This window comes from Myxine glutinosa, chromosome 1 (genome assembly GCF_964187855.1).
Source record: "Myxine glutinosa chromosome 1, kmMyxGlut1.1, whole genome shotgun sequence".
Classification (NCBI taxonomy): domain Eukaryota; kingdom Metazoa; phylum Chordata; class Myxini; order Myxiniformes; family Myxinidae; genus Myxine; species Myxine glutinosa.
This window is the reverse complement of record NC_136261.1, coordinates 216,695,037-216,721,337: the sequence shown is the minus strand read 5'-3', so window position 1 is coordinate 216,721,337 and position 26,301 is coordinate 216,695,037. Positions and strand designations below refer to the sequence as shown.

The window sequence follows — 26,301 nt, the reverse complement described above, 5'->3', positions numbered from 1 at the left end:
GAACCTTGACTTACGAGTGCACCAACTTACGAGTTTTCCGAGATACGAGCCGTCGCTCGGGCGGTTTATTGCTTTGAGATGCGAGCCGAGATCTGAGTTACGAGCTTACGCCACCCGCCACCAGGTGGGTTCCGGTCACGTGGTTATCTTGCCGTGCAAGCATATCTGCCGTATATCGCTGCTGTTTTGTTTTCGCATGTTGGTTATTTTGGAAAATTTCTTAGTTTTAACCATGGGTCCTAAGTAATTGAGTGCCAAGGGCAGTACTGAGAAGAAGAAGAGGATGATGTGCTTGGATATAAAACACGCAATCGTCGAAAAACATGAGCGAGGTGTGCGTGTTGTCGACTTGGTGAGGCAGATGTGAAGGCAGCTGAAGATTTTATTATAACTTTTGCCGAACTGATAGAAGCCGAACGATACATCCCCCAGCAAATCTTCAACTGTGACGAGACAGGGCTCTTCTGGAAAAAGATGCCGAGGAGGACGTATATAACGGCAGAGGAGAAGAGCATGCCAGGCCACAACTTGTTCAGAGTGCCGGCGATAGCTCGCCTTCTCTTTGTGGAAGACACGGTGAGATCCTTAACATCCAACAACTAATGGGACGCAAACGGGGCGCCCAGTTTAGCGGTACACACATTGATGAATCACCCTGCCTGTGAAACACCGACATGACAGGTTATAGCTGGGTCGGGATTCAAACCCAGGCTGGACAGTTTAGAGTCAAGTGTGCGTACCTCCAGTCCAGGCCATCCTGCCAACTTGTATGCTGCATACAGGTGAAATATAAAGCGCGAGATATTTTTATATATACTGCATATTTAAAAAAAAATTGGTGTGGTTTTTGGCGGGCTGGAACGGATTAATAGCATTTCAATGCATTTTAATGGGGAAATTTGATTTGAGAAACGAGCAAATTGAGTTACGAGCTCGGTCACAGAACGAATTAAACTCGTAAGTCAAGGTTCCACTGTATATATATATATATATATATATATATATATAGCGGGGTCACCCGTGGGAATCCCACGGGCATGGATGTGTGTGACATTTCGACATATTGCGTTAGATGCTGCACATTCATTTTTACAAAATGGTTACTGGCAAGTCATCAGATCCAGAAATGGTGTAATGAACACAATTTATTTATTTCACATAATATGTGACCCCTCACTCCTCTCCACCTGACACTCTCCTCTCTCCACCTGACACTCTCCTCTCTCTCCACGTAGCACTCCTCTCTCCACCAATCCCTCACATTCCTCTCCTTTCAAATCCCTCACCTCTCCAATCCCTCACACGCCTCTCCAATCACGCCTCACACTCCTCTCCAATCGCGCCTCACACTCCTCTCCAATCGCGCCTCACTCCTCTCCAATCGCGCCTCACACTCCCCTCCAATCGCGCCTCACACTCCCCTCCAATCACTCCTCACACTCCTCTCCAATCACTCCTCACACTCCTCTCCAATCGCACCTCACACTCTCCAATCGCGCCTCACCCTCCCCTCCAATCGCTCCTCACTCGCCTCTCCAATCGCCCCTCACTCGCCTCTCCAATCGCTCCTCACTCGCCTCTCCAATCGCTCCTCACTCGCCTCTCCAATCGCTCCTCACTCGCCTCTCCAATCGCTCCTCACTCGCCTCTCCAATCGCTCCTCACTCGCCTCTCCAATCGCTCCTCACTCGCCTCTCCAATCGGCTTTCCCCGTCTCGTTTCTCTCGTTTTTCTCCCGTCTCGTCCTTTTTCTTGCTCTAAATCGGCCCGTCTCGCCCGTCGGCATCAGAAATCGGGCCGTCTTGCTTTCTTGCTTGCGCGTAAATAAATTGTGTTCATTACACCATTTCTGGATCTGATGACTTGCCAGTAACCATTTTGTAAAAATGAATGTGCAGCATCTAACTCAATATGTCGAAATGTCACACACATCCATGCCCGTGGGATTCCCACGGGTGACCCCGCAAGTTTGCATTGACGTTCGTCGATGGACTCGTTCGCCCGTCTCATTCGTTTTCTTGCTACATCCTGTTCAAGTCTGCGTTCTTCATCGATCGTCTCATTCATTTTGGAAATAGAAGTTTCCACGCAGCGCATGAATTGTCACGATCCTCAAGAGGAAGTGTCTCGTAATCATCAAATGATAAATGGCAAGTAAATTATATTGTGGAAAATTAAAGATTTCAAATAAACCTATTTAAAGTGTATGCGCACATAACTAATTTTAAAAAACGAAGAAATATCTCTCGGTAATTTCCTGAAACATATTTTACTTCCGGCTAATAATGTTGAATGAAATAAAAACGAAGAAATATATGTCACATTGTTGACGTTTTTGTGACGACTGTCATCAAACGAAAAAGTAATATATCTTAATGGAAAAGCAAAAGCGAATTTTTAATATATATCGACACGTTGCCGTCGGTGTCATGTTGGGCGGTGTATGATACACCATGACGCGATTTTTAAAAATATATCTCTGCATTTTCCCGCGTGTGTGGAATGTTCTCAATTATTGCTGACACCGAGTCTAAAACCATCGATAAAAATGAAATCATATGGTGAGTTAGATTGGAGATAAATGCGTGAGAGAGACTCAATGGCCTTGAAGTTACAGGCATTTGAGAATTCATTTCGTTCTATAAAGGGCAACTTTCATCGGATTTTCTTCCCGTTTTTTTTCAACTGAGTCTAAAACTATGTTAGCGACTGTGAAAAATGAAATGATATATCGAATTTGATTTGAAATAAAACTGGGAGAGAGAGAGCAAGACACCACGGGCCTACAAAACAGGCCTCACAGCTCTGCGAGTTAATAAAATGGTGGATATTTGTTTATAATTATATGAAGCCTCTCCCAGAATGGGTGGAGCTACTCTGCAAACCGAGTAAGCCACACCCCGGACAGACACCCAACAGATGGACAGAATCATCTACGGCTATTATAATATATATATATATCTATATATATATATATATATATATATATATATATATATATTGTTATATATATATATATATATTGTTATATATATATTTATATATATATATATATATATATATATATATATATATATATATATGTATATATATATATATATATATATATTGTTATGTTTGTGGGGGGTAGGTGAAAGAACACCGTAGGAAACTGGCACTGTATAATTGTAGCATGGACCGCGGACGCGAAAGGAGAAATCTCGATGTACAGTGAGTTGGGAAACTGTAGCTCAAGGTTGTTTATATGTTCTTCACAATGGGGGATGTAGGCATGCTAATTAGTGGTAGGGATTAAGGATAATTTTCCCCAGTGCATGCTTTCCCTCTGTTATCTTTCCCTTTATGTCTTTGCTAACAAGGCAGGCCGTTAAACTATAACAACTGTCCAATGCAAAAAAACAGGTTCCCGGACACTACACCCCAACCCTAATGGACCAAAGTCAGCGAAAGCCCCGCCCACGGGAGGCGGAGAATAAGGGGGGCTGTCAAGAAAGCCAGCAGGCCACGCCCTGAGGGACGTGATTGGACCAAGGATGTGGGCGGGGCGAACTGGGAGTGAAACGGCCCGATTGGGTGACCAGAGAAAATAAGAAGAGTGCGCATGGGTGGTCACGAACTCTGAGATAGGACAAGACACTGGCTATTTTGGTTGTGTTGGTGTGCTTTTGAGGAGAGCTGGTGCAACAATTGCAACAAAGGAATCAAAAGGAGGCTGTCTTGACTCCTTGCCTCACGCCTGGGTGTTTGATGCACGGTGCCACCACCATTTTGGGGAGCTTCGATGGGAGAGCCTTTCGTCGGTCGTCGTCACCTTGTACTGCCGACTTCACCAAAATAACTCAACCTTCACCAAAATAACTCAACGGACGAGCTACGAGTCGGCACTAAAAAAGAAAAGAAAAAAAAAAGGACATTTTATTTTATCTTTCCCCTGTGTGTCCGTCTTTGAGTCCGTCTGTATGAGGTACCTCTGTAGGAATTAGTTTTTACCATAACCTTTTATTTCAACATTTTCATTCCTTGCTTTATTTTTTATTAAATCCTTATTGTTGGATTTTCAGTCTTGTTTGCACGGTATTTGGTTCGGTAAAAAACTCGTGTCTTTTCAACAAGATAAACGTCTCACATCCTTTCATCCCGTATGTGTAAAATGACCGCCATATATTCGGCTGCTCGCCTCAGGAGTTAAAGCAGTTCGGCTATTCATCCAACGTTAGTCTTAACTAGCTACGGACAGGACACAGGACAATATATATATATATATATATATATATATATATATATAAATATATATATATATATTGTTGTGGTTTTGAGAAACCTTCACTAGTAAATTTTTGTAAATGTTCCCTTATAAATAATCCCCTGTAAATATTCCCATTTTTGGTGTAAAGGTCAAAGGTCACACCCTAGTTAGGCAATGTACAACACGTAGGACACCATAGGATCTTCTTTAGTTATTTCATTAGTCTATGTTTCAGTTAAGGATCTGTTTCCAATAGTTTGACTCTGCGTTGTATTCATCAAATAACCTAGCCCCCTTCTCAAATTCCCATTCCTATTCATTTTGCGGCTTTACCCTCTCCAAATTGTATGGCGCGCTTTTGCCAGCAGCATTCGCTGCCGTTGAGCTAAAGCTCGCCACAAGCCGCCATTGCCAGCAGTGTTCGTTGCCTTTTGGTTTGTTCCTGCCCGCCGCCATTATGCACAGTCAGAGTGGGAGAACAAGGGAGGAGCAGCCCGGAACATAGGCGTGGCCCCATCAACGCGTCACGAGGGGAGGTACGAATGAACCCTCACGGCCAATCCGGGCCGAGGCGTGTTCACCGGTAGGCGGAGCAAAGCGGACGCGGCTTGATATGCGAGGCTTGTCATAAAAGCGCGAGCGCAAAGCCCTTTCACGCGAAGAGCAGATGCGGGGGAGATCGGCAGATGCGAGAGAACAGCGCAGAGGCGGCGAATATAAGAACATTGCGCAGAGGATCGTTTGGGACGATCGTTTTCGATACGAACTGCCGTGGTTTTGAGAGCGTTCGGCACGCTATACGTACGCGCATTCCAACCCCTCGCATTTGTAAGGTGCGGTCGCGCGCCAACGACGCCAGCTGCCTGCCATTCTTCGCCGCGGACCCGGAGCCTGGACCATCCCATCGTCGAACCATCTGCCTGGACCTTCCTCCCCTACCAGCTACCTTTCGTGTGAGTCTGTCTGTTTGTCCTGGGCGTGTTATATAAGAGTGTATAAGGTTGCCCTATGTCCTTTTATTTCCTTTCTTCTTGTATATTCCCTTCTTTCATTTCCTCTTTTAGATAGTCAATAAACCATATTTGTTCTTCCTTCACCCTTCTTATTCTTTCGTTTCCTCTCGTCCGATCGTCTTTGTCTTTTCCCCATTGAATATCGGTGGCACGATATAGGAACCGCTCAGAATCGGGTTAGTCTTTTTGCTAACGGCTCGGATCGTGGATTGCTAATCCGCTCGGCAATTACCATCACATCCGCGGTTTGAGCAGGGACTCATCTCCCTGCTTTGCGGAGAGATTGGTGAAGGTATTTTGGAAACCTTTGACCAATCACCTGGCCAATCTCATCCCGCAAAGGAGCGGGATAGTTCCAGGACCAGAGACGGCCAGCTTAACAAGACAAGGGGATTAACCCCCCCCCTTGCTAACGGGAGTGCCGTACTCCGAGATCCGCAACAATATATATACAGTCACGTGAAAAAGTAAGTACACCCCATGTAAAGTTTTGACTTTTTCAACATATTTCAACATACAGCTATTTGACCTTCATTTCAGCAATATTGATAGATAAAGGTGATATATAATATAACAAATATCATGAAACATTTACATTTTGTAGTCCATTGTATAATTTAAATAAACATAAATGCAAATTTCGCATGTGGAAAAAGTAAGTACACCCCTACATTTATCACTACTTCAAATACCTAAAATTAGAATCAGGTGCACCAGCTCAGGTGCAAATGATTAGAACATCGTTAGAGAAGATCTTGGAGGAACCTGTCTTATTTAAACATCAGACATTTCATTTGGTTTGCTCTTTGTTGTTGAAGTGTGCAGCGTCACCATTCCTAGATCAAAAGAGCTCTTTGAGGCCTTCAGAAAGAAGGTTATAGATGCTTACGAGTCTGGGAAGGGATTTAAAAAGATCTCCAAACAATTTGAAATCAATCATTTGACTGTCCGGAAGATCATCTACAAGTGGAGAAGATTCCAAATAACCGCCAACTTGTTCAGGCAAGTTCATACAATGGACTACAAAATGTAAATATCATGATATTTGTTATATTATATCACCTTTATCTATCAATATTGTTGAAATGAAGATCAAATAGCTGTATGTTGAAAAAGTCAAAACTTTACATGGGGTGTACTTACTTTTTCATATATATATATATATATATATATATATATATATATATATATATATATATATATATATATATATATATATATATATATATATATATATATACATACATATATATATATATATATATATATATATACATACATATATATATATATATATACATACATACATACATATATATACATACATATATATATACATACATACATATATATATATACATACATATATATACATACATACATATATATACATATATATATATATACATACATACATATATACATACATATATACATACATATATATATATATATATATATATACATATATACATACATATATATATATATATATATATACATACACATAGCAGGGTAGTTGTTTTTCAGCTACCTCAGTGAGTGACGTCTCTGCCCCATGCGAGTCCTGGGCTCAGCTGGCTCTGGCTGACAGTACCTGGTATGGGCCCCTTGCCCAGGTAATGGATCCCCACTGCCTTAAGGGGGAAGCCTCTTTTAGCTAAGTCTATGAGAAGAACACTCAGATATCAAACCGCTCCTGTAGGTCAGCGGTACATCATGGACTCAACAATCAACAGCTTAAATGCAGTGATGTGCAATCACAGTTTCAGCATTGTCTCAATGCCACCTTGCAACAATTGGATCTATCTTACTAGCAATACTGAAGCGGGATTGGCCATTTTAAAAGACATCACCTTCCGGGCAGCTTCTGACGGTCTCGGTTTCGTTGAGCATAGTCACAAAGACTGGTTTGACGAAAACGCCTCCCAGATAAACAGTTTACTTAACTCCATGCACGCAGCTCATCTTTGCTGGATTGATGAAAGAGGCTGCCAAACACCTATCTTACCTGCAACTTAGGAGACTCGCAAAGTCAAGTCTACGTTCCATGAAAGACAGCTGGTAGGCAGCAAGAGTGGAAGAAATTCAGGAGGAAGCTGATACAAATAATTTCAAGCACTTCTATGCTGGTCTACAGGCAGTCTATGGACTGCCTTCTCGCGATATCGCCGTACTCCGTAGCTCAGATGGCCAGCACCTTATCACAGATCCAAACAAGATCCTGGAGTGCTACGCTGAACACTTTAAGGGTGTCCTCAATTGCCCCTCCTCCATTTCGAATGCAGCTATTGACTGTCTTCCCCAGCGGCCTAGAGTAGATTATATTAGAAGAACTTGCACACCCACCGACTAATGGAAACCACCACAGTTATCAAAGCGATGTCATCTGGAAAGGCCCCTGGTGACGATGGCATCCCCTCTGAAGTTTTCAAGTTACCCTACAATACCATCTGGAATGAGAAGTCAGTACCCAAGTCTTCAAAGATGTCACGGTTGTTCCGCTGTACAAATGCAAAGGTGATAGGTCGTGTGTCGACAACTACTGTGGTGTGGCCCTATCTATTGCTGCGACAACACTTGCCTGCATCATTTTTAATCGCATGTCACCAACAATTGTCAACAGCATCACTACAGAAAGCCAATGCAGCTTTCATGTTGGATGTGGCACGACCGATATGATGTTCTCTGCTCATCAACTTCAGGAAAAGAGCAGAGACCAACACGAAGATATATACATGGTCTTCTTGGCCTTGTGAAAGTGTTTGATCTGATCAGTAGAGAAGGCCTGTGGAAGCTAATGTACAAAGTCGGCTATCCTACTAAGTTGATGAACATCATCAGATCCTTCCATGATGGCATGTTTTCTCGTGTGAGGGACAGTGGTTGCACTTCTGAGTCATTTCCTGTTACCAACGGCACAACGCAAGACTGTCCTAGCTCCCCTATTATTTAGCATTGTGTTTTCCTCTATGCTTCATGATGCCTTCGAAGATTGCACCCGGGGAGTGATGATCCAGCTTCGCACTGACGGTAGTGTCTATAATTTGCAGTGTTTGAAGGCCTAGTCCAGAATCACAGAAATGTTGCTCTGTGTTCTAGTTTTTGGCAATACCTAACACCTCAATCCTAGACTGCTGTCGTATGCAAGGAATTGAGTAATTCCTGATGCAAGTTCAGCTTTGCTGGTCATGACACCTCTCACGCATGGAAGACCATATAATCCCAAGAGCGCTTTTCCATGGACAACTTAAATTTGGTAAACGGTCACGTGGTGGACAAAGAAAGCTCTCTAAGGACGTCCTTAAGTCTACAATCACGTCTTGTGCCATTCCAGTTGTCACCTGGCAACATCAGGCCACAGACAGGTCAGCTTGATGGAACATTTGCTGCAAAGGCCTGGAACACTTTGAATGTGGGAGACTTGTGGAGACAAGAAATCGAGAGACAGTGGAGACAAGAAAGGAAGACCTGCCAATGTCCATCTCCGCAAGGACCAGTCTAAACCTGTGATGTTTGCTGTAAATACTGTGGGTCCCGCATTGGACGATGCAGCCGTCGCACAACGCACCATGCTTAGTGAGCACGCCAACAAATGGAAGAGATTCGTCGGAAACGACGACTCACACCATTATTATATTGGGTTAGAGAGAAGACTAGTTAATAAAAATTGCAATAAAAATATTGTTGCGAATATGGAATTTGGCCTCCATATCCGCTTGTAAATATTCCCCTATTTTCTCTAATACTCCCCAACTTTCCCCAGTCCCCCATTCCCTAGTCCCATTGCATGTAAATAACAATCAGTAGAGCCGACCTTCCCCTTATTCCCCCATTAAATGTCGTGCCCAGGTCCACCGCACCACAGGTAGACAACTTTCGGACATCTTCCTAGTTATTCTTATTCTATGTCAGTTAAGGCCTCGTCTCCATTAATTATGACTCTTCGTTGCACCAGAATGTGATTATATGGCATCAGTAGTGAGTTTAGGACCTTTCCCATACCTCCTCCCATCTTCTTCCCCAAACAACAACAGAGGGGATGGCGGCGGAGCGGGGGAGGATGCGTCCTCACACCGGCTCGATTAGCTCCAGACCATGCGCTCCACGGGGTTACCCCGAAGGGGCTGGCTGTCAGCTCCTCGTCGGGGGCGGAGCCAGTAACCCCCCCGCACGCACCCAATGAGAAGCAGCGTGCCGATTCCACGAGGCGGAGCTAACGAGCCGAGGGCGTGTCACTCCCCGCCGGAGATACGCAGCCGCTTGCCGGACGTGACGTCAGATTCGCCCCCAGCTGGAGAAAGACGGACCTGCGAGCACTGAAACAGATGCGCCTGAGTTTGGAGAGGCCTGAGAAAGAACGTCACCTCTGAGCGCTGCGACGAGACCTCCCCGCATCTCTGGACCGAACCGTGTACCCTGCTTTGAGCCAAGAGTGCACCTTGAGCCATCGCGACCTGCCTTTCCTTTTCATCAACCCCCGTGTGAGTCAGCATTTTGTCCCGTGTGTCTGTCGTCTGTCCGGGGTTAATATAAGAGTGTGTCTAAGTGCCTGTCTTCCTGTAATATACCTCTAGCCCCTGTAATCTAACCTTTTTCCGTACGAATATACTTGAGAATCGAAACGTTGGTGTCGTATTGTGTGATTGTGATCCAGCCGGGTGTCTTCTTTTTCTTATTGAGCCAGCATCGCGCGACTTCGTCAACGTCGAGTATAGTCGGGTAATTTGTGCGGACACGACGGCCATTCCGCTCGGCCCACTTTAACACCAAAGTCGTGTCTGTAACAATTGGTGTCGGGAGTGAGATTCGAGGCCCGACCAAATTTTGAAGAAAAAAAAAAACGAATAGAAAAAAAAAAAAATTTGGTCAAAATTTGGAGCGGCCGAAATTTGTTTTGTTTTACGAAACTCGAATTTTGCAAGTCGCGCTATGGCGGATCAAGACGGCTGGGGTCCGGTAGGGGAGAGTGAGGCAGGGTCGGTCCAGGACCAAATTGAGGGACGTGAGGAGAGCGAAGCAGCGAGGGTAGCAGACGCGCAAAATGGCGCCTCGCTGGTCACCGCGCCCGCGACCGTGGCAGCGCCCCTGGTGGATCCGAACCTTTTTATGTTGCAAATGAGGGCCCTTATGGAACGAATGGGAGACCAAATTGTGGGAATGAGGGCTCAGGGTGAGCGATTAGAGGGCCAAATGGGGGTAATGGGAAACCAAATGGGGGTAATGAGGGACGAAGCGAGGGGTACCGGTGAGAAGTTAGACAATAATTTTGAGGAGTTAGACAAGAAAATTGGGAAGTTAGACAATAATTTTGAGGAGTTAGACAAGAAAATTGGGAAGTTAGACAATAATTTTGAGGGGTTAGACAACGGGATAAAAGAAGTGAAAAATGGGTTAACGGGGGTAGAAAACAGAATGGCCGCTCAAGAGAATCAAATGGAAGGGATGCAAAAGGGGTTAGAGGGGTTAGAAAACAGTATGGAAGGCAAATTGAGGGACATGAGGGACCAAGCGGAAAGGGAAGTTAAACAAATGGAGCAGCAGATAGAGGGGGTCAGAATGGGGGTAGAAACCAAACTGGATGCTCACAGGGAGGAAATGGAGCAGATGAGGGTGGCATCTGGGCAGGAGATGCAAGTGATGGGAGAGGAGATCAGAAGAGGAGTGAGTGAGGAGGTCGGAGGAGTGCGCGAGGAGGTGAGGCACTGTAAGGAGCACATGGAGAAGGAGGTGAGAAAGGGGACTGTAAAGTTACAAGGGGGCATAGAGGACCTGACGCAGGAGGTGGAGCAGCTGACGGTGGGACAGACGGAGTTAGTGGAGCAGGTTCAAAGGAACACTGCGGTATTAGGAGGGTTGAAAGCGACACAAAACGACATAAAAAACGACTTGATAGCGACAAAGAGGGAATGTCAGATGGTACGTGAGGGACTGACAACGAGGTTGGACGAGGTGATAGAGGTAATGGAGACGAAGGACCGGCAGGTGAGGACGCACCTGGAAACGGTCAAGGTAGCCTTAGAGGATGAGCTTGAGGAGACGTACCGGGGAATAAAAGAGGTGAAGCACAAATTAGAAGAAGTGGAAGAAGGGATGAGCGAAATTAAGAAGCGACGGAGAGGGGATAAGAAAGAGATAAAAGAGGAGATAAAAGAATTGGTCCAAAGTCTGTGTTTGGATCGTGATGATGTGCTCATTAACCGGATGAGGGATTCGCAGGTGATGGAGGAGAAGCGAAGAGGAAGAGGACCCGGTGTAAGTGGTGACCAATATGGTCGTGCGTATGATGCGCCAGGTGATTTAAGAGGCTTGGGGGTCGAGATAGACCCGGGTGTTCGTGAGAGGCCGTTGGTGAAGTGTGCGACAGGTCTGGTGTGCGAAAGAGGAGGTGTGCGAGAAAGTCCGACTCTGGGGTGTGTGAGGAAAAAGTGCGTGCCAAGGAGTAGTGAGGGTGCTGGCGAGAATGAGTCGGTCGTAGCGCGTGTGCGAGGGGGCACATGGAAGCGCGGTGTGGTGAGTGTTGCAGAGGGTGTGACGGGAGAGTGTGCGCGAGGAAGGTGTGTGACGGACAGGTACATGGGGAAAGAGTGCGCTGTCAAAGGCAAGGAAGAATGCACGCCTGTGGTGAGTGTTGCAGAGGGTGTGACGGGAGAGTGTGCGCAAGAGTGTGCGCGAGAAAGGTGTGTGACGGACAGGTGCATGAGGAAAGAGTGCGCTGTCAGAAGTAAGGAAGAGTGTCCACCTGTGGTGAGTGTTACAGAGGGTGTGACGGGAGAGTGTGCGCAAGAGTGTGCGCGAGAAAGGTGTGTGACGGACAGGTGCATGAGGAAAGAGTGCGCTGTCAGAAGTAAGGAAGAGTGTCCACCTGTGGTGAGTGTTACAGAGGGTGTAACGGGAGAGTGTGCGCGAGAAAGGTGTGTGACGGACAGGTGCATGAGGAAAGAGTGCGCTGTCAGAAGTAAGGAAGAGTGTCCACCTGTGGTGAGTGTTACAGAGGGTGTAACGGGAGAGTGTGCGCGAGAAAGGTGTGTGACGGACAGGTGCATGGGGAAAGAGTGTGCTGTCAAGAGTAAGGGTGAGTGCGTTGTCAAGAGTGGTGGTGAGAGGATTGAGAGTGACAAGGAGAGTGAGTTAGTTGTGACAGGTGAGCGAGGATGTACACCTGGGATGGAAGGATGCACACCTGGAATGGTAGAGCGTGAGTGGGAATGCACGCTGGAGTTGGTGGCGAGGCACGTGATTGGGTGTGCGAATGAGGGCACACCTGTGATTGTCACAGAGGAGGTGACCGCGGAGGGGGCGCGAAGCGGTGTATTGGTGAGGTGTGCGAGCAACGAATGTGTGCCAAAGTGTTCGGTGGTCAGGTGTGTGACCAAGGCTGTGAGTGGAATGGGTGTACCTGGGTGTGTAAGGAAAGGTACGAGGAGCATGGGCACGGCTGGGTGTGTGAGCAAGGAACGGGCTGCGGGGTGTAAGCATGCAGGTGAAGCATCGACGTTAGACGGGTTAGAGGTTAGAGCGACTTTTAGCCGAAGCGGGCCCTCGGTGCGTGCCGGGCCTCGCTTTGAACGGCCGCGTCCAGGCTCCACTAGGTGGAGCGGGCAGCTGGATAGGAAGGGTCGTCATGGCGACCACTTTTTGGTGAGACGTGCCGGCAGGTCTAGATCGGGGCATTGGATGGCTCCACGCCGAGGTGGTGTGTGGGATCTCGGCACGGGTAAGCCCCCGTCCCTGCACCGAGTGCCGGACGCATCCAGCCGCTGGCACAAAACAACCAGCACCCATTGCTTGGCTTTACGAAGCCGGGCTTTGGACAGGGATTGGCGCACCGAGAGGTATTAGTGAGTCGACTGGGTGATGAGGTTAGTGTTTTGGACCCAAAATTAGAGAAAAACAAAATTTGATGATTGGCAAGGGATTGGCAGTAGTGATTGGCAGATGATGGGCAGTGATTGGCAAATTTTTAATTTGTTGAAATTTGACGTGCAAAATTGATAGTGAGAGACCCCCGATGTGGTGGGATGGCAAATCCACCATCCTTCCCATGGGGGGGGGCAAAGGAGCAATAGCTTATGGGGTGTATGGCAGTGAAAACTAGCCCGGGTGGGTTAGGATATGGTGTGTAGGGATCTAGCGAGGATTGACATTAGGTGACGTTAAGGTTAGTTAGTGACTGATACCTGTAGTGGGGACGCAGGTAGATTAGTGTGGATGATAATGACGTGGTAGCGCAATAGTTTAAAGGGACGACTGGGAAGCGCAAGTTTCAGAAGGGAGTAGTTAGCTGAGATGATGCTGTGTGTGTGAGAATTGAACAGGTGTGATTGCACAGGTGTGCAACTGGACAGGTGTGTGGAGCAGTGTATGAGTAGTGAGTGTGTGGATCAGCGCGAATGCGCTTGGGGAGAGAAGGGTGCAGGTGGCACCAGGTGTGAGAGCACAGGTGTGCAAGTACAGGTGTGTGGAGAGAGTTGGAGTGAGTGGTACGGAGTGGTGTGCATGGTGCGAAGGTGTGGATGGGGGAAGAGTGGACCCCCATCACGGATACCCGGGGCGGGTAGTGTAAGTGTTAGGTAGAGGGTGCAGGTAAATTGTGGTTGGATATTGGCATTTGTGGTGGGGTTGCAGAATGGTGTTGTGGATGGGTGCATTAGTGTTGTGGAAATGGCTGGGCGTGTAGCCTGTTAGTGTGTGTAGTTGGTTGGGCACTCCACCACTGTGAGGATGTCGGCCAGGTGAGGCCGCAGGTGGGCTCTGGGAGCCGGTAGAGTTGTGGATGGGGCCCGAGGATCCGGAGGATGGACCCGGGTAGCCCAGTGCCAGAGAGGGCACCGAGTGGGGAGAGTGCCAGAGGGCCTTCCCCAGGTAGTTAGGTTAGGGCAAGGAGCAGGTAAGCTCGGAGGCAACTGCAGTGGTGGAGGTGTGCAGGTGGGTAGACCCACTGGGAGAGGTACACGCCACAGCCCAGAAATTGTACGAGGGCACCGGGAGATGAATCGGGGGAGTGAGACCCCAAATTGAAAAGCACCACAGTTTGGCCAATGGGAATTGGTTTTTAGAACCCATAGTGTAAGAGGGCGAATGGTTTGGCCGGAGAAAGACCCCGGGTAGTGTAAAGTTGTTAAAGTCATTTAGGAAATAGTTAGGATTGATGAACCTGTCGCACCATACGCAGCCACTTACCTGTGGTGATGATGATGACTCCACACCTGTGTTTTCTTTGGTTGTGTTGCAGAAATGAGAATTGCTGTGAGGATTTGTGAGACGCATCACGACGTGGATGAGACATTGGGGTGATTCCATCTCTCCCTCCCTAGGAGGGACTGATGATGAATTGGTAATGGCAAATTTTGATGTTGAGTTGAAAATGGCAAATTTTGATGAGAGTTGAAAATGGCAAATTTGATTGGTTAGGAGGGAGAGAAGACGAATTTGGTTTATGGGAGGAACGGGGAAGACAGTAGGGATGTTTGTCGATTTGTAAAGTAGATGTTTATGGGTAGTGTTGTGTTTTGTGGATACAGTAAGGGGTAAGGGAGGGGCCATGTAGGTTACCTGGTGGGGGGGGGCATACGATAGGAACGTACCTGTCTCACCTGGTTCCCATGTGCCCCCAGTGTGCATCATCTTGTATTGCGTGCACTTTTGCGCCCTTACCACCTTACTCACTTGTTTCTTCTTTTGTCTCCCACCTCCGAGGATCTGGCTTTGGGGTAGAGAGAGAGGAGAGAGAGGTGCTGGCTGCGCAGTTGTGGGCCTGCACTTTCGCTGTTTGCTGCCGGGATCGATACACCATATGGACCGCAATGTTTGTGGCCACCCACAATGGACCGCAGTTCGTTTGCGGCCAAGCACCACCCGGGGATGGACCTATGGATCAACGTGGCACCTATGCCATACAGGTGAACCACTAATAGTTAACACCACCAAGTGCACCACAAGAAGAGCAAGAGACACCTGCAGGGTTAGGGGTTGTCGAATTTATTTTTATTCCAATGAACAATGGTGACTGCACCGATTGGTGGTGGGGTGGTGCTGTTGATGCTCGGGAAGGGTGCTCTGCACGTTATTAAAGGCCGTCGGCCACAGAGCACTCGTGGGTTGGTGTATCGATGTTGGCAAGCGCGCTCTCTCTCTATGCATAACATCTGCATGTGTCCCTCCAAAAACAGGTCCTGGATCGTAGTGTAAATAGCAGCGTAGTCTTGTAAATAATGCTCCCTACCGGCTGTATGTTTAGTTTGAGAATTCTTTCCGGATTCGGTTATCCTGTGGGTGTGTTTCTGTGAGGAGAAGGGTGCAACGTCGCAGGGGGACATATTTACTCATTTGTGAATATCTGTAAAACTGTCGCACTCAGGGTAGAGTTAATAGTAGAGGGAACTACATTGCGTGCCACACTAAAGTAGGTAAAAATTTATCGGGTCGGGACGCCCCGAGGGTAGAGAAGGGTGCAATGTTGCGAATATGGAATTTGGCCTCCATATCCGCTTGTAAATATTCCCCTATTTTCTCTAATACTCCCCAACTTTCCCCAGTCCCCCATTCCCTAGTCCCATTGCATGTAAATAACAATCAGTAGAGCCGACCTTCCCCTTATTCCCCCATTAAATGTCGTGCCCAGGTCCACCGCACCACAGGTAGACAACTTTCGGACATCTTCCTAGTTATTCTTATTCTATGTCAGTTAAGGCCTCGTCTCCATTAATTATGACTCTTCGTTGCACCAGAATGTGATTATATGGCATCAGTAGTGAGTTTAGGACCTTTCCCATACCTCCTCCCATCTTCTTCCCCAAACAACAACAGAGGGGATGGCGGCGGAGCGGGGGAGGATGCGTCCTCACACCGGCTCGATTAGCTCCAGACCATGCGCTCCACGGGGTTACCCCGAAGGGGCTGGCTGTCAGCTCCTCGTCGGGGGCGGAGCCAGTAACCCCCCCGCACGCACCCAATGAGAAGCAGCGTGCCGATTCCACGAGGCGGAGCTAACGAGCCGAGGGCGTGTCACTCCCCGCCGGAGATACGCAGCCGCTTGCCGGACGTGACGTCAGATTCGCCCCCAGCTGGAGAAAGACGGACCTGCGAGCACTGAAACAGATGCGCCTGAGTTTGGAGAGGCCTGAGAAAGAACGTCACCTCTGAGCGCTGCGACGAGACCTCCCCGCATCTCTGGACCGAACCGTGTACCCTGCTTTGAGCCAAGAGTGCACCTTGAGCCATCGCGACCTGCCTTTCCTTTTCATCAACCCCCGTGTGAGTCAGCATTTTGTCCCGTGTGTCTGTCGTCTGTCCGGGGTTAATATAAGAGTGTGTCTAAGTGCCTGTCTTCCTGTAATATACCTCTAGCCCCTGTAATCTAACCTTTTTCCGTACGAATATACTTGAGAATCGAAACGTTGGTGTCGTATTGTGTGATTGTGATCCAGCCGGGTGTCTTCTTTTTCTTATTGAGCCAGCATCGCGCGACTTCGTCAACGTCGAGTATAGTCGGGTAATTTGTGCGGACACGACGGCCATTCCGCTCGGCCCACTTTAACACCAAAGTCGTGTCTGTAACAATATTTTAGCTATTGTTTTTGTCAAGTGTAGTGAGAGTACCAAGCAGACTCAGACAGGCTTTACATTTTGAGATGCTTTCTAGTCACCACCACCAAAAGTGGGTGGAGGTTATGTTTTCATCCCTGTCTGTCTGTTTGTTTGTTTAGTTGTGAGTAGGATATTTCAAAAAGCGGTGGATGGATTTGAGCAAAACCTTGTGGACAGGTTGGATGTGCAACAAGGACAAACCGATTCGATTTTAGTGAAGATCCGAGTCCGGATCCTGATATGAGAATTTTTAAAGTGATTCTTCACCACTGAGAGTTGGGGCCATAAACGATACAGTCACATGAAAAAGTAAGTACACCCCATGTAAAGTTTTGACTTTTTCAACATATTTCAACATACAGCTATTTGATCTTCATTTCAACAATATTGATAGATAAAGGTGATATAATATAACAAATATCATGAAACATTTACATTTTGTAGTCCATTGTATAATTTAAATAAACATAAATGCAAATTTTGCATGTGGAAAAAGTAAGTACACCCTTGGCTCTAATAGGTGGTATTGGCCCCTTTGGCAGAAACAACCTCAAGTAGGCGTTTCTTATAACTGTCTACCAGTCTCTGACATCGACTGGGAGAAATTTTTGCCCACTCCTCCATGCAGAATTATTTCAGCTGTGCGATGTTTGAGGGGTTTCTTGCATGCACAGCTCGTTTCAAATCCCCCCACAACATCTCGATTGGATTTAGATCCGGGCTTTGACTTGGCCATTCCAGAACCCTCCATTTCTTTCTTTTCAGCCATTCCTTGGTAGATTTACTGGTATGTTTAGGGTCATTGTCATGTTGCAAGGTCCACCTTCGGTTGAGCTTCAACTTTCCGACAGATGGCCTCACATTATCCTCAAGCACCCTCTGGTACAATGAAGAATTCATAGTGGATTCTATGATGGTGAGCTGCCCAGGCCCTGAGACAGCAAAGCTGCCCCAAACCATAATATTTCCACCACCATGCTTTACAGTTGGTATCAGGTTCTTGTGGTCAAATGCTTTCTTTGGTTTTCGCCAAACATGTCTTCTGGTACTGTGGCCAAATAGCTCTACCTTTGACTCATCTGTCCAGAGCACATTGTTTCAGAAGTGCTGGTCTTTGCCTCGGTGTTCATTGGCAAACTTTAGTCTTGCCCTGATGTTCTTTCTGGACAGCAAAGGTTTCCTCCTGGCACACGTCCCATGTAGATCAAATTTGTGCAGCCTCATTCTAATGGTAGACTCGTGCACTTTGACATCAATAGTGGCAAAAGCTACCTGTAGGTCCCGTGATGACATTCTGGGGTTCTTAGAGACTTCTTTCAGCATCTTGCGGTCTGCTCTCGGGCTGAACTTGCTCGGGTGTCCTGGCCTGAACAAGTTGGCAGTTGTTTGGAATCTTCTCCAGTTGTAGATGATCTTCCGGACAGTCGAATGATTGATTTCAAATTGTTTGGAGATCTTTTTAAATCCCTTCCCCAGACTCGTAGGCATCTATAACCTTCTTTCTGAAGGCCTCAGAGAGCTCTTTTGATCTAGGCATGGTGACGCCGCACACTTCCAACAACAAAGAGCAAACCAAACTAAATGTCTGAGGTTTAAATAAGATGGGTTCCTCCAAGATCCTCTCTGACGATGTTCTATTCATTTGCACCTGAGCTGGTTCACCTGATTCTAATTTTAGGTATTTGAAGTAGTGATAAATGTCAGGGTGTACTTACTTTGTCCACATGCGAAATTTGCATTTATGTTTATTTAAATTATACAATTGACTACAAAATGTAAATGTTTCATGATATTTGTTATATTATATCACCTTTATCTTTCAATATTGTTGAAATGAAGATCAAATAGCTGTATGTTGAAATATGTTGAAAAAGTCAAAACTTTACATGGGGTGTACTTACTTTTTCACGTGACTGTATAAAAACCCATCCCTGGTGTTGGGCTAGCGGCTAGGGTGCCGGCTTAGGATCCTAGGATCCTGGGTTCGAATCTCCTGGGTTCTTTATCTCCTGGGTCTCCCCATGTCCTGGGTTCTCCTGGGTCTCCTGGGTTCCTCCTGGGTCTGGGTCCTGGTTCCTGGGTCTCCTGGGTTCTCCTGGGTTCTGGTTGTAAAAAGGACTCACAGAGAGGTGAATGCTCAAAGTGGAAGAGAATGATGACAAGGGAAGGCAATAAAGATTAAAAAAAGAAGGGATGAAGTAAAGAGGAGGCGTGGGGAGATAAATGAAAGAGTGAGAAGATAATTTCACGTGACTGTATATCGCATGATATTTCAAAAAGTTGTGCACAGATTCGGATGAAACTTGGTGGATGAGTTGGTTAGGCGACAAGAACAAGCCGATTAGATTTTGATTCAGGTCCGGATCCAGATCCGGCCCATCAGTGGGATACAAAACATAAACTGTTCAGCCTGGCGGGAGTATGGGCTTTACTGAGTGCTGTTCTAGTTTCATCTCTACCCACTTTCAATCTATTCTATTGCTACCACCCCCGCATGTCTTCTTATACTGTGGTGTGTGCACGTGTGTATATGCTTTATCTGCTTGCTCCCCTGTGCTGGTCCATAAACTACTGCCCTCTGCATTTTAGCTCATCCACGAGTCTAGACTTCCGTAAAAGCCTCACCATCAAGCATGGCCCATTGTCCATCAATCTCAGTGTGCTTCAGATAAGAATCCTCAATGGTGGGGTCATAGTCAGCCACAAAGATCTTCTGGAAGAACTGAATTGTAAGCGCGCTTTTACCCACACCACCATCACCCACTACTACCAGCTTGTACGTGGGCAAGTTGTCACTTGGCACTGTTCCTGCCGCCATGGTTCCTGCACCCACATACACAGCATTTTGATCAATGTTAACTGATATAATGAGCCCCCACGAGCTACACTGAATATAAATGATCATTTAACACCTCAGCCTCAAACCATTGCACATTTTCACACAGCTAATGCAGCCCACACACCTCAGTCATTGTAAAAAGGACTCACAGAGAGGTGAATGCTCAAAGTGGAAGAGAATGATGACAAGGGAAGGCAATAAAGATTTTAAAAAGAAGGGATGAAGTAAAGAGGAGGCGTGGGGAGATAAATGAAAGAGTGAGAAGAGTCGGTTGATAAAATATACATTGGAGCAGGGAGTGGGGGGAAGAATAATGTAGCAAGGGCAAAAGGGTAAGAGCAGGAGAATACAAGGCACAGAAACGGATACTCACTCGAACAGAGGATGAAGATTATCTCGTCTTCTGTAAAAAGAAAACAACATGATTAAATCTCGGCCTCTTGTCTCTCAATCAACACGTGTACACCAACAAACAAATAGGCCCTCATTGCAAAAGTGAAATGTATATATATATGCTCCTCATCGAATTTGCATCTAGCACGCCCTGCAACACGAGACGGCGAACATGTCATATGTGCACATTCAAGGAAAGTCCTCTTCGTATTCTGCCTGCACCAAATCTAAAATCAAGGTCGATCAGGATACACCTTTGAATAATTCACTAAACAGGCACCTTGTGCTACACTGCCAGTTGCGAATCAAGTCTCGGGTTCACAGGTTTGTTTGGGGTGTGCCATAATTAGTACCACGTCGTGCTCAAACAACAATAACGCAACCGTAATAAGCTTCTCCAGTTTTGTCTTCGAAGTATCAAGTTACGTTATGTTATTAGACCACTATCTGCGCATTTTCACCGTTTCAAATACACAACGCCATGGATATGTAGTGGAATATGTTTAGCCATTGACAGTTTTGTGTGTAGGGAAGCTAACACTGTCATGGTGTACAAAATACAGCATTCGTCAATTTTATTACCATAGTACACATATATGATATCCATCATGCAAATTCAAGCTTTGCAAGAGTAATCCAATCCCGTTGCTAATTCTCAATACGTGAGGTCCAATGCAAATGAACGATTCAGTAACCAACCAACAGAAATGCAGTAATCAAATGTGGAATACATTTTGGTAGCAGCCCTGCTTTGTCCGAAAGGATGGTGCAAAGACAGCGTACTTGCGTTTGAGCCATCTAGTTTCAGGTTCGGCTCCTGACCCGATTATAAAACGTCCGATTGGTGCTTTGTAGGCAGGGTGTCGGACAACAAACTGGCCATCCCTCGGACGTCACATATGCTACTATTAGTCGGTGGACGTTAAATATCCCACAATGTCTTCCGCGAAGAGCAAGCGAGCTATTGTCTGAACCCTGAACAAACGACAGATTGCTGCCGAGATCCCCCTTCAGTTGAACGTCAGGCCTGGCCAGCTGGTTCGTGAAAGAATTGTGCCAAAAAAACATTCCCCAGCTGACCCCATAAGAAGGTGTGAATAATTGTGGCTGTGAAAAGAAAATAGTACGAGTATTAGTAGTAGTATAAATATTTGTGGTGGTACAGTTGCAAACTTCCTATGATTACACAAATAAAAGCATTCAACAACCATTTCATCAAATCCATGGCTCTTTGATGCAAGTGTCATGTTTTCCCAACGCAGGCAATCTTCCGACATATGCAGCATGCAATACATGGAAAGATAATTCAGGACAAATACCAGGCCAAGATTCTGGATTACAGTAGGCACTTGGAGCTATAGGTGCTAAACAGCAATGTCACAACATTCGACTGCAATTCAGCAGAAAGTATTTTAATGGTTTTCAAGAGGAAGTATTTTCAGATTTATCTAGGCCAATGCAAACGTATGAATGCATTTCTTTTTTAATGACACGTATTTCAAAAGCAGTTCTCATTATATCTCATTATACAGCATTACCTTAGAATTACTTTATTTCCTTAGAGTTCAGGGTGACGGGGCAGGAAGGGATGGTGGGAGGGGGGTCATGTTACTATCTTTATGATTATTAATATTAACGGAGTACCCGCTCTACGGGCGATCTTTTTGCAAGTGTGCGACATATTCTTCTGGCACATCCCTTTGTTTGGGCAGTGTATGGGCAACAGACTGCTGCGTCGATGACTCGCGAAAATAAAGCAATAACCCAGGTTACATACAGGTATAGCACATTGTGGTTATATCGCTCGAAAAATTCCAATTTCACGCCTCTCTCACTTCAAAGGAAGAAAATGCCAAAATGGGGGGAATTTTCTTTTTCAAAACTTGAAGGAATCAAATGAAACTTCAGGAAACACATTTTCGAGGTGTCCTGAATAACCCCTGAATGTTTAAGCTTCTGAGATCAAATCCTCTCGGAGGAGTAGATGAAACATACAACCATTTTATCCTCTTGAGGAGGTTCAGTCATTCCTGGGTTTCACTATCAGCCATGATCTTTCTTGGGCAAACCCCATTTCAACATTGACCTCCAATGCCAGCTACCGACTGGACATCCTCCGTTAAGCAGGGTCCTTCCTTGGCGAACCTGGGCTCCTGACCACCTGCAGAGCCTTCATCCGCAGCTTGATGGAGTACTGCTGTCTCTCCTCTGGGCTGGCTGCCCCACCTCACATCTTGCTCAGCTTGCCGCTGTAGAGGCCTTCAGGATCGTTGGAGTCTATGGGCCTTATCATTTTTCCATTGTAGAAGGTCGGTGGTCTCTCTGTCTTCTACCGCCTCCTTTCTGGTCTTGCACCCTCTGCTATTTCCATGCATTGTCCCTCCCCCTCCACATGTTTCTGCAAGGCTCACACAGTTCACCATCAACTCCGTTATGGTGAAACTACCTAAATCCAGGACCACTGCTCACCTCCACTCACTTGTTCCTGTTTCCCCCACCTGTAGAATTAAATTCCACTTCTTCTTCAATCTCATTCTTCACTCCAAGTCTTCAAGACAGCTAGCTTTTCACCAACATCTCAGATCGTCCTCAAACCAAAACCATGATCTTTTCTACCCTCATTAACCGCACTCAAATCCCTCTTCCTTCCACATGTCCAGTTTTTCCTCCTTAGAGTTTCCTGTGCGTGCATGTTTCGGGCTGTTATGTCCTGATCCGTTCTGTGTACTAGCTCTTCCATGAGCCTCGACTGTGTATACAAAAACACAAAAATACACACATACATTCCCTCCATCATATATAGATATCCAGGTGATCAAGGACCAATTGAAGAAGAAGAAGGGTGGTATCATGTGCAGTCAACAAACTCAGAGAATAGAGTGAGGCTTGAACAAATACAACATGATCCAGCCATCTCATATCTCACCAAACTCGTCCGAAGAAGTTAAAAAATGACTTCAATTGTACAAGTCGTAGTAGCAGGAACATCAAGCATGTAAACACAATAGTTAGATCAGGCACCCATTGATCTCAAACCAAGGTGTAACGGTGCCAGAAAACCCAGACAAGGTGGACATGCTTCATCTACAATGGAGAAACGACTGGACCTGCGATGAAGGCGACAACCAGCACTGACTGTCCCACGTTCTTTAGAGAAATAACTCTTGGGTCGAAACTCAAAACAACAAACAGTCCTACTTCATACAGAACCGTTCGGTTTGTCCATCTGTCATTGTCTCTCGTTCTTACCCAAACAGCGGGTGGTGATGATGATGATGATGATCTATTCTAAAAGGATTCCATATGGCTTACCTTGGGCTTATCGCCTCTCACCCTCTGTTGTCGCCGTTTCGCTCGACCCCGTTGGCTGGCACTTCCCTCTTGCACTTCCTCACTGCCCTCGAACTCAACAAACCGATCCGCGGCCTGGTCTAGCAGCAGCAGCAGCAGCAGCAGCGCCGAGACCGCCCCCTCGGCCCTCGTCCTCCTCCCTCACAACGCTCCACCCTTCTACTCATGTCAAAGCTCCTCCTTCTTTCACAACGCCCCGCCCCTCTACTCATGTCAAAGCTCCTTCTCTTTCACAACGCCCCGCCCTTCTACTCATGTCATAGCTCCTCCTTCTTTCACAACGCCCCGCCCTTCTACCCCTGTCAAAGCTCCTCCTTCTCTCCCACTGCAATAATTCATTAGGCTCAAGCTGTCGCTTCCCATCTCTCAAACACTCGCGACCCATTCGAGAAATTATTATTATTAATAATTAGCATTAAATATCTTCTTCCTCTTCAGACCTGCACAACTACTTTTACTAAAGCTCCTCTCTCTTGCTGGTTCTTTATGGGTGAGGGCGGACTGACGTCACTTCCGCTTAGTAACGGCGTCACGTGCCCTAGAGCGATGAAAACAATCACGCCGCGCGCTTGCAGTGTGTGTGCTTTGTGCTTACAGACTTGCGCAGGAAAGTCCTAGATTTTGTGTTGTTGCAACGGTTTAACTTACGACTTTCGTCACATACTACTGGCCACTTATATCAGCATGTCTTACAACTATTTTGACAATCTTCCAAGCGAAGCTAAAGAGAGATACGAGACCAAATTATCGGTAATTGGTCTTGCAATTTGTCCATACCGGTTAGCGGCAAGTGCGTGGATCAACGACCCGACGGCCTGGCCGGATGTTCAGTTCGCGGATGTGTACATGTACCTCATGAGCACACCAGGTATGAAAGTACATCCGGGTACTTTCACCCTCTGACACCTGACAACCGAACGGCCGATGAAAGCAAACACGCGTAGCAATGCGTGCGTATGAAGTGCGGTGCTACGCACACAACTTGCTTGCCAAAAAGGTAGGCCACAACGCGTTGGATAACCAAGAGAGTCTTTATTAGGTAAGCTCAAACTGCAGCACTGGGCGGGCTCGAGCTTGGAGCCCGCATATATGTGCCGGGGCCACACCAAATCCCCGGGCGTGGCCGATCGGTCGATAGGCGGGTCATGCCTTCCAGTTCCCCGCCTGGACGTTCGCGCCACCTGCTGGTGCGTTGAATTCGTGTCCTCTTGCTTGTGTCCGCCACACGCGCCCCCCCAGAATTCCCGCGCACCTGAAGGGTGAGTTTGCGGGGAAGCCGGATGACCCGGCCGAAACGCCCCCTGGCGATGGGTGCCGGTCTGGGGGGTGGCGGGGCTGGGGGGTGCCGGGGGCCCGACCGCCGGGGGGCGGCCTCGACGCGAAGGAAGAGCTGCTGGCGGGGGTGCCGGGGGTCCGACCGCCGGGGGGCGGCCTCAACGCGGAGGCAGAGCCGCTGACGGGGGGTGGTCCGGATCGAGGTGGGCCGGCTTGAGGCGGTCCACGGAAATGCGATCCGGGGCACCGCCGATGTCGACCGTGAAAAATTTATCCCCGGTCTCCAACACGCGGAAGGGCCCGTCGTACGGGGGCCGTAGCGGTGCCCGGTGGGCGTCATGCCGGATGAACACATACTTGGCCGTGCGAAGCTCCGGGGCGACGTGGGAAGGCGGGCAACCGTGGTGTGCCGTTGGCACCTGGGCGAACCTCCGGGCGGTCTCCTGAAGGGCGGAGCGCTGTTGTGCCGCGGACCAAGGAGCCGTGGAGTCGGGGATAAATTCACCCGGTACCCGCAGTGGTTGCCCGAAGACAAGCTCCGCCGAGGATGCGCGCAGGTCGTCCTTGGGCGCCGTCCTGAGGCCCAGCAGGACCCAGGGGAGTCTGTCGACCCAGCCGCCGTCGCAGAGGCTGGCCCGGAGCGCGGCCTTCATGGAGCGATGAAAGCGCTCGCACAGGCCATTGGCCTGGGGGTGGTAGGCCGTGGTGCGGTGTAGTTTCACCCCGAGCCCTTGCGCCACCGCGGCCCAGAGCTCCGAAGTGAACTGGGGGCCGCGGACGGACGAGATGTCCGAGGGGGCACCGAACCGGGCAACCCAAGTGGCGATAAAGGCTTGCGCCACCTCAGCCACAGACGTCGCCGCCAATGGGACAGCCTCCGGCCACCGTGTGGTGCGGTCGACCATGGTGAGGAGGTGGGTGAACCCTCGCGAGGGGGGCAGAGGTCCCACCAAGTCGACGTGCACGTGGTCGAACCGCCGCTCGGGCACCGTGAACAGGGCCAACGGTGCCTGGGTGTGGCGGTGGACCTTTGCGCGCTGGCACGCGAGGCACGTCCTGGCCCAGTCGCGTATGTCCTTCCGGAGGCCATGCCAGACGAAATTTGCCCCGACGAGTTTCTGGGATGCCCTCGCGCCAGGGTGGGACAGGCCGTGGATGGCGTCGAACACCGGGTGCTGCCAGCCAGCTGGCATGATGGGGCGAGGCCGGCCGAGGCAGACGTCGCATAGGAGGGCCGTGCCCGCAACGTCGAACGGCACCTCGGTGACGCGGAGGCCCGTGATGGCGGTCCGCAAGGCCTGGACGCCGGGGTCGGCGGTCTGGGCCTCCGCCATCCGGGCATAGTCGACCCCGAGGTGGACCGCGTGCACGGCGGACCGGGAAAGGCAATCCGCCACCGGGTTGTCCTTACCCGCCACGTGACGGATGTCCGTCGTGTACTCGGACACGGCAGAGAGGTGGCGCTGCTGCCGTGCCAACCATGGCTCGGCGACCTTGGCCATCGCGAACACAAGGGGCTTGTGGTCAACGAAGGCCGTGAATGGGCGGCCCTCCAGCAGATGGCGGAAGTGTCGGACCGCCAGGTGGAGTCCGAG

At 48.0% G+C, this 26,301-nt stretch overlaps 1 protein-coding gene across 1 annotated transcript in view; it reads right to left on the bottom strand.

The window, feature by feature from the left end:
• The window catches only part of MRAS (muscle RAS oncogene homolog), an 84,272-nt gene extending 60,645 nt beyond the window's left edge, over window positions 1-23,627 (bottom strand). Inside the window, exons 1-3 of the mRNA XM_068126421.2 lie at window positions 23,393-23,627; window positions 20,061-20,090; window positions 19,474-19,671 (exon numbers count right to left, since the gene is read on the bottom strand). Of these exons, the coding sequence (XP_067982522.1) occupies window positions 19,474-19,666 (193 nt within the window). The 5' untranslated portion in view covers window positions 19,667-19,671; window positions 20,061-20,090; window positions 23,393-23,627. The remainder of the gene's footprint in view (window positions 1-19,473; window positions 19,672-20,060; window positions 20,091-23,392) is intronic.
• Window positions 23,628-26,301: the final 2,674 nt, after the last annotated feature.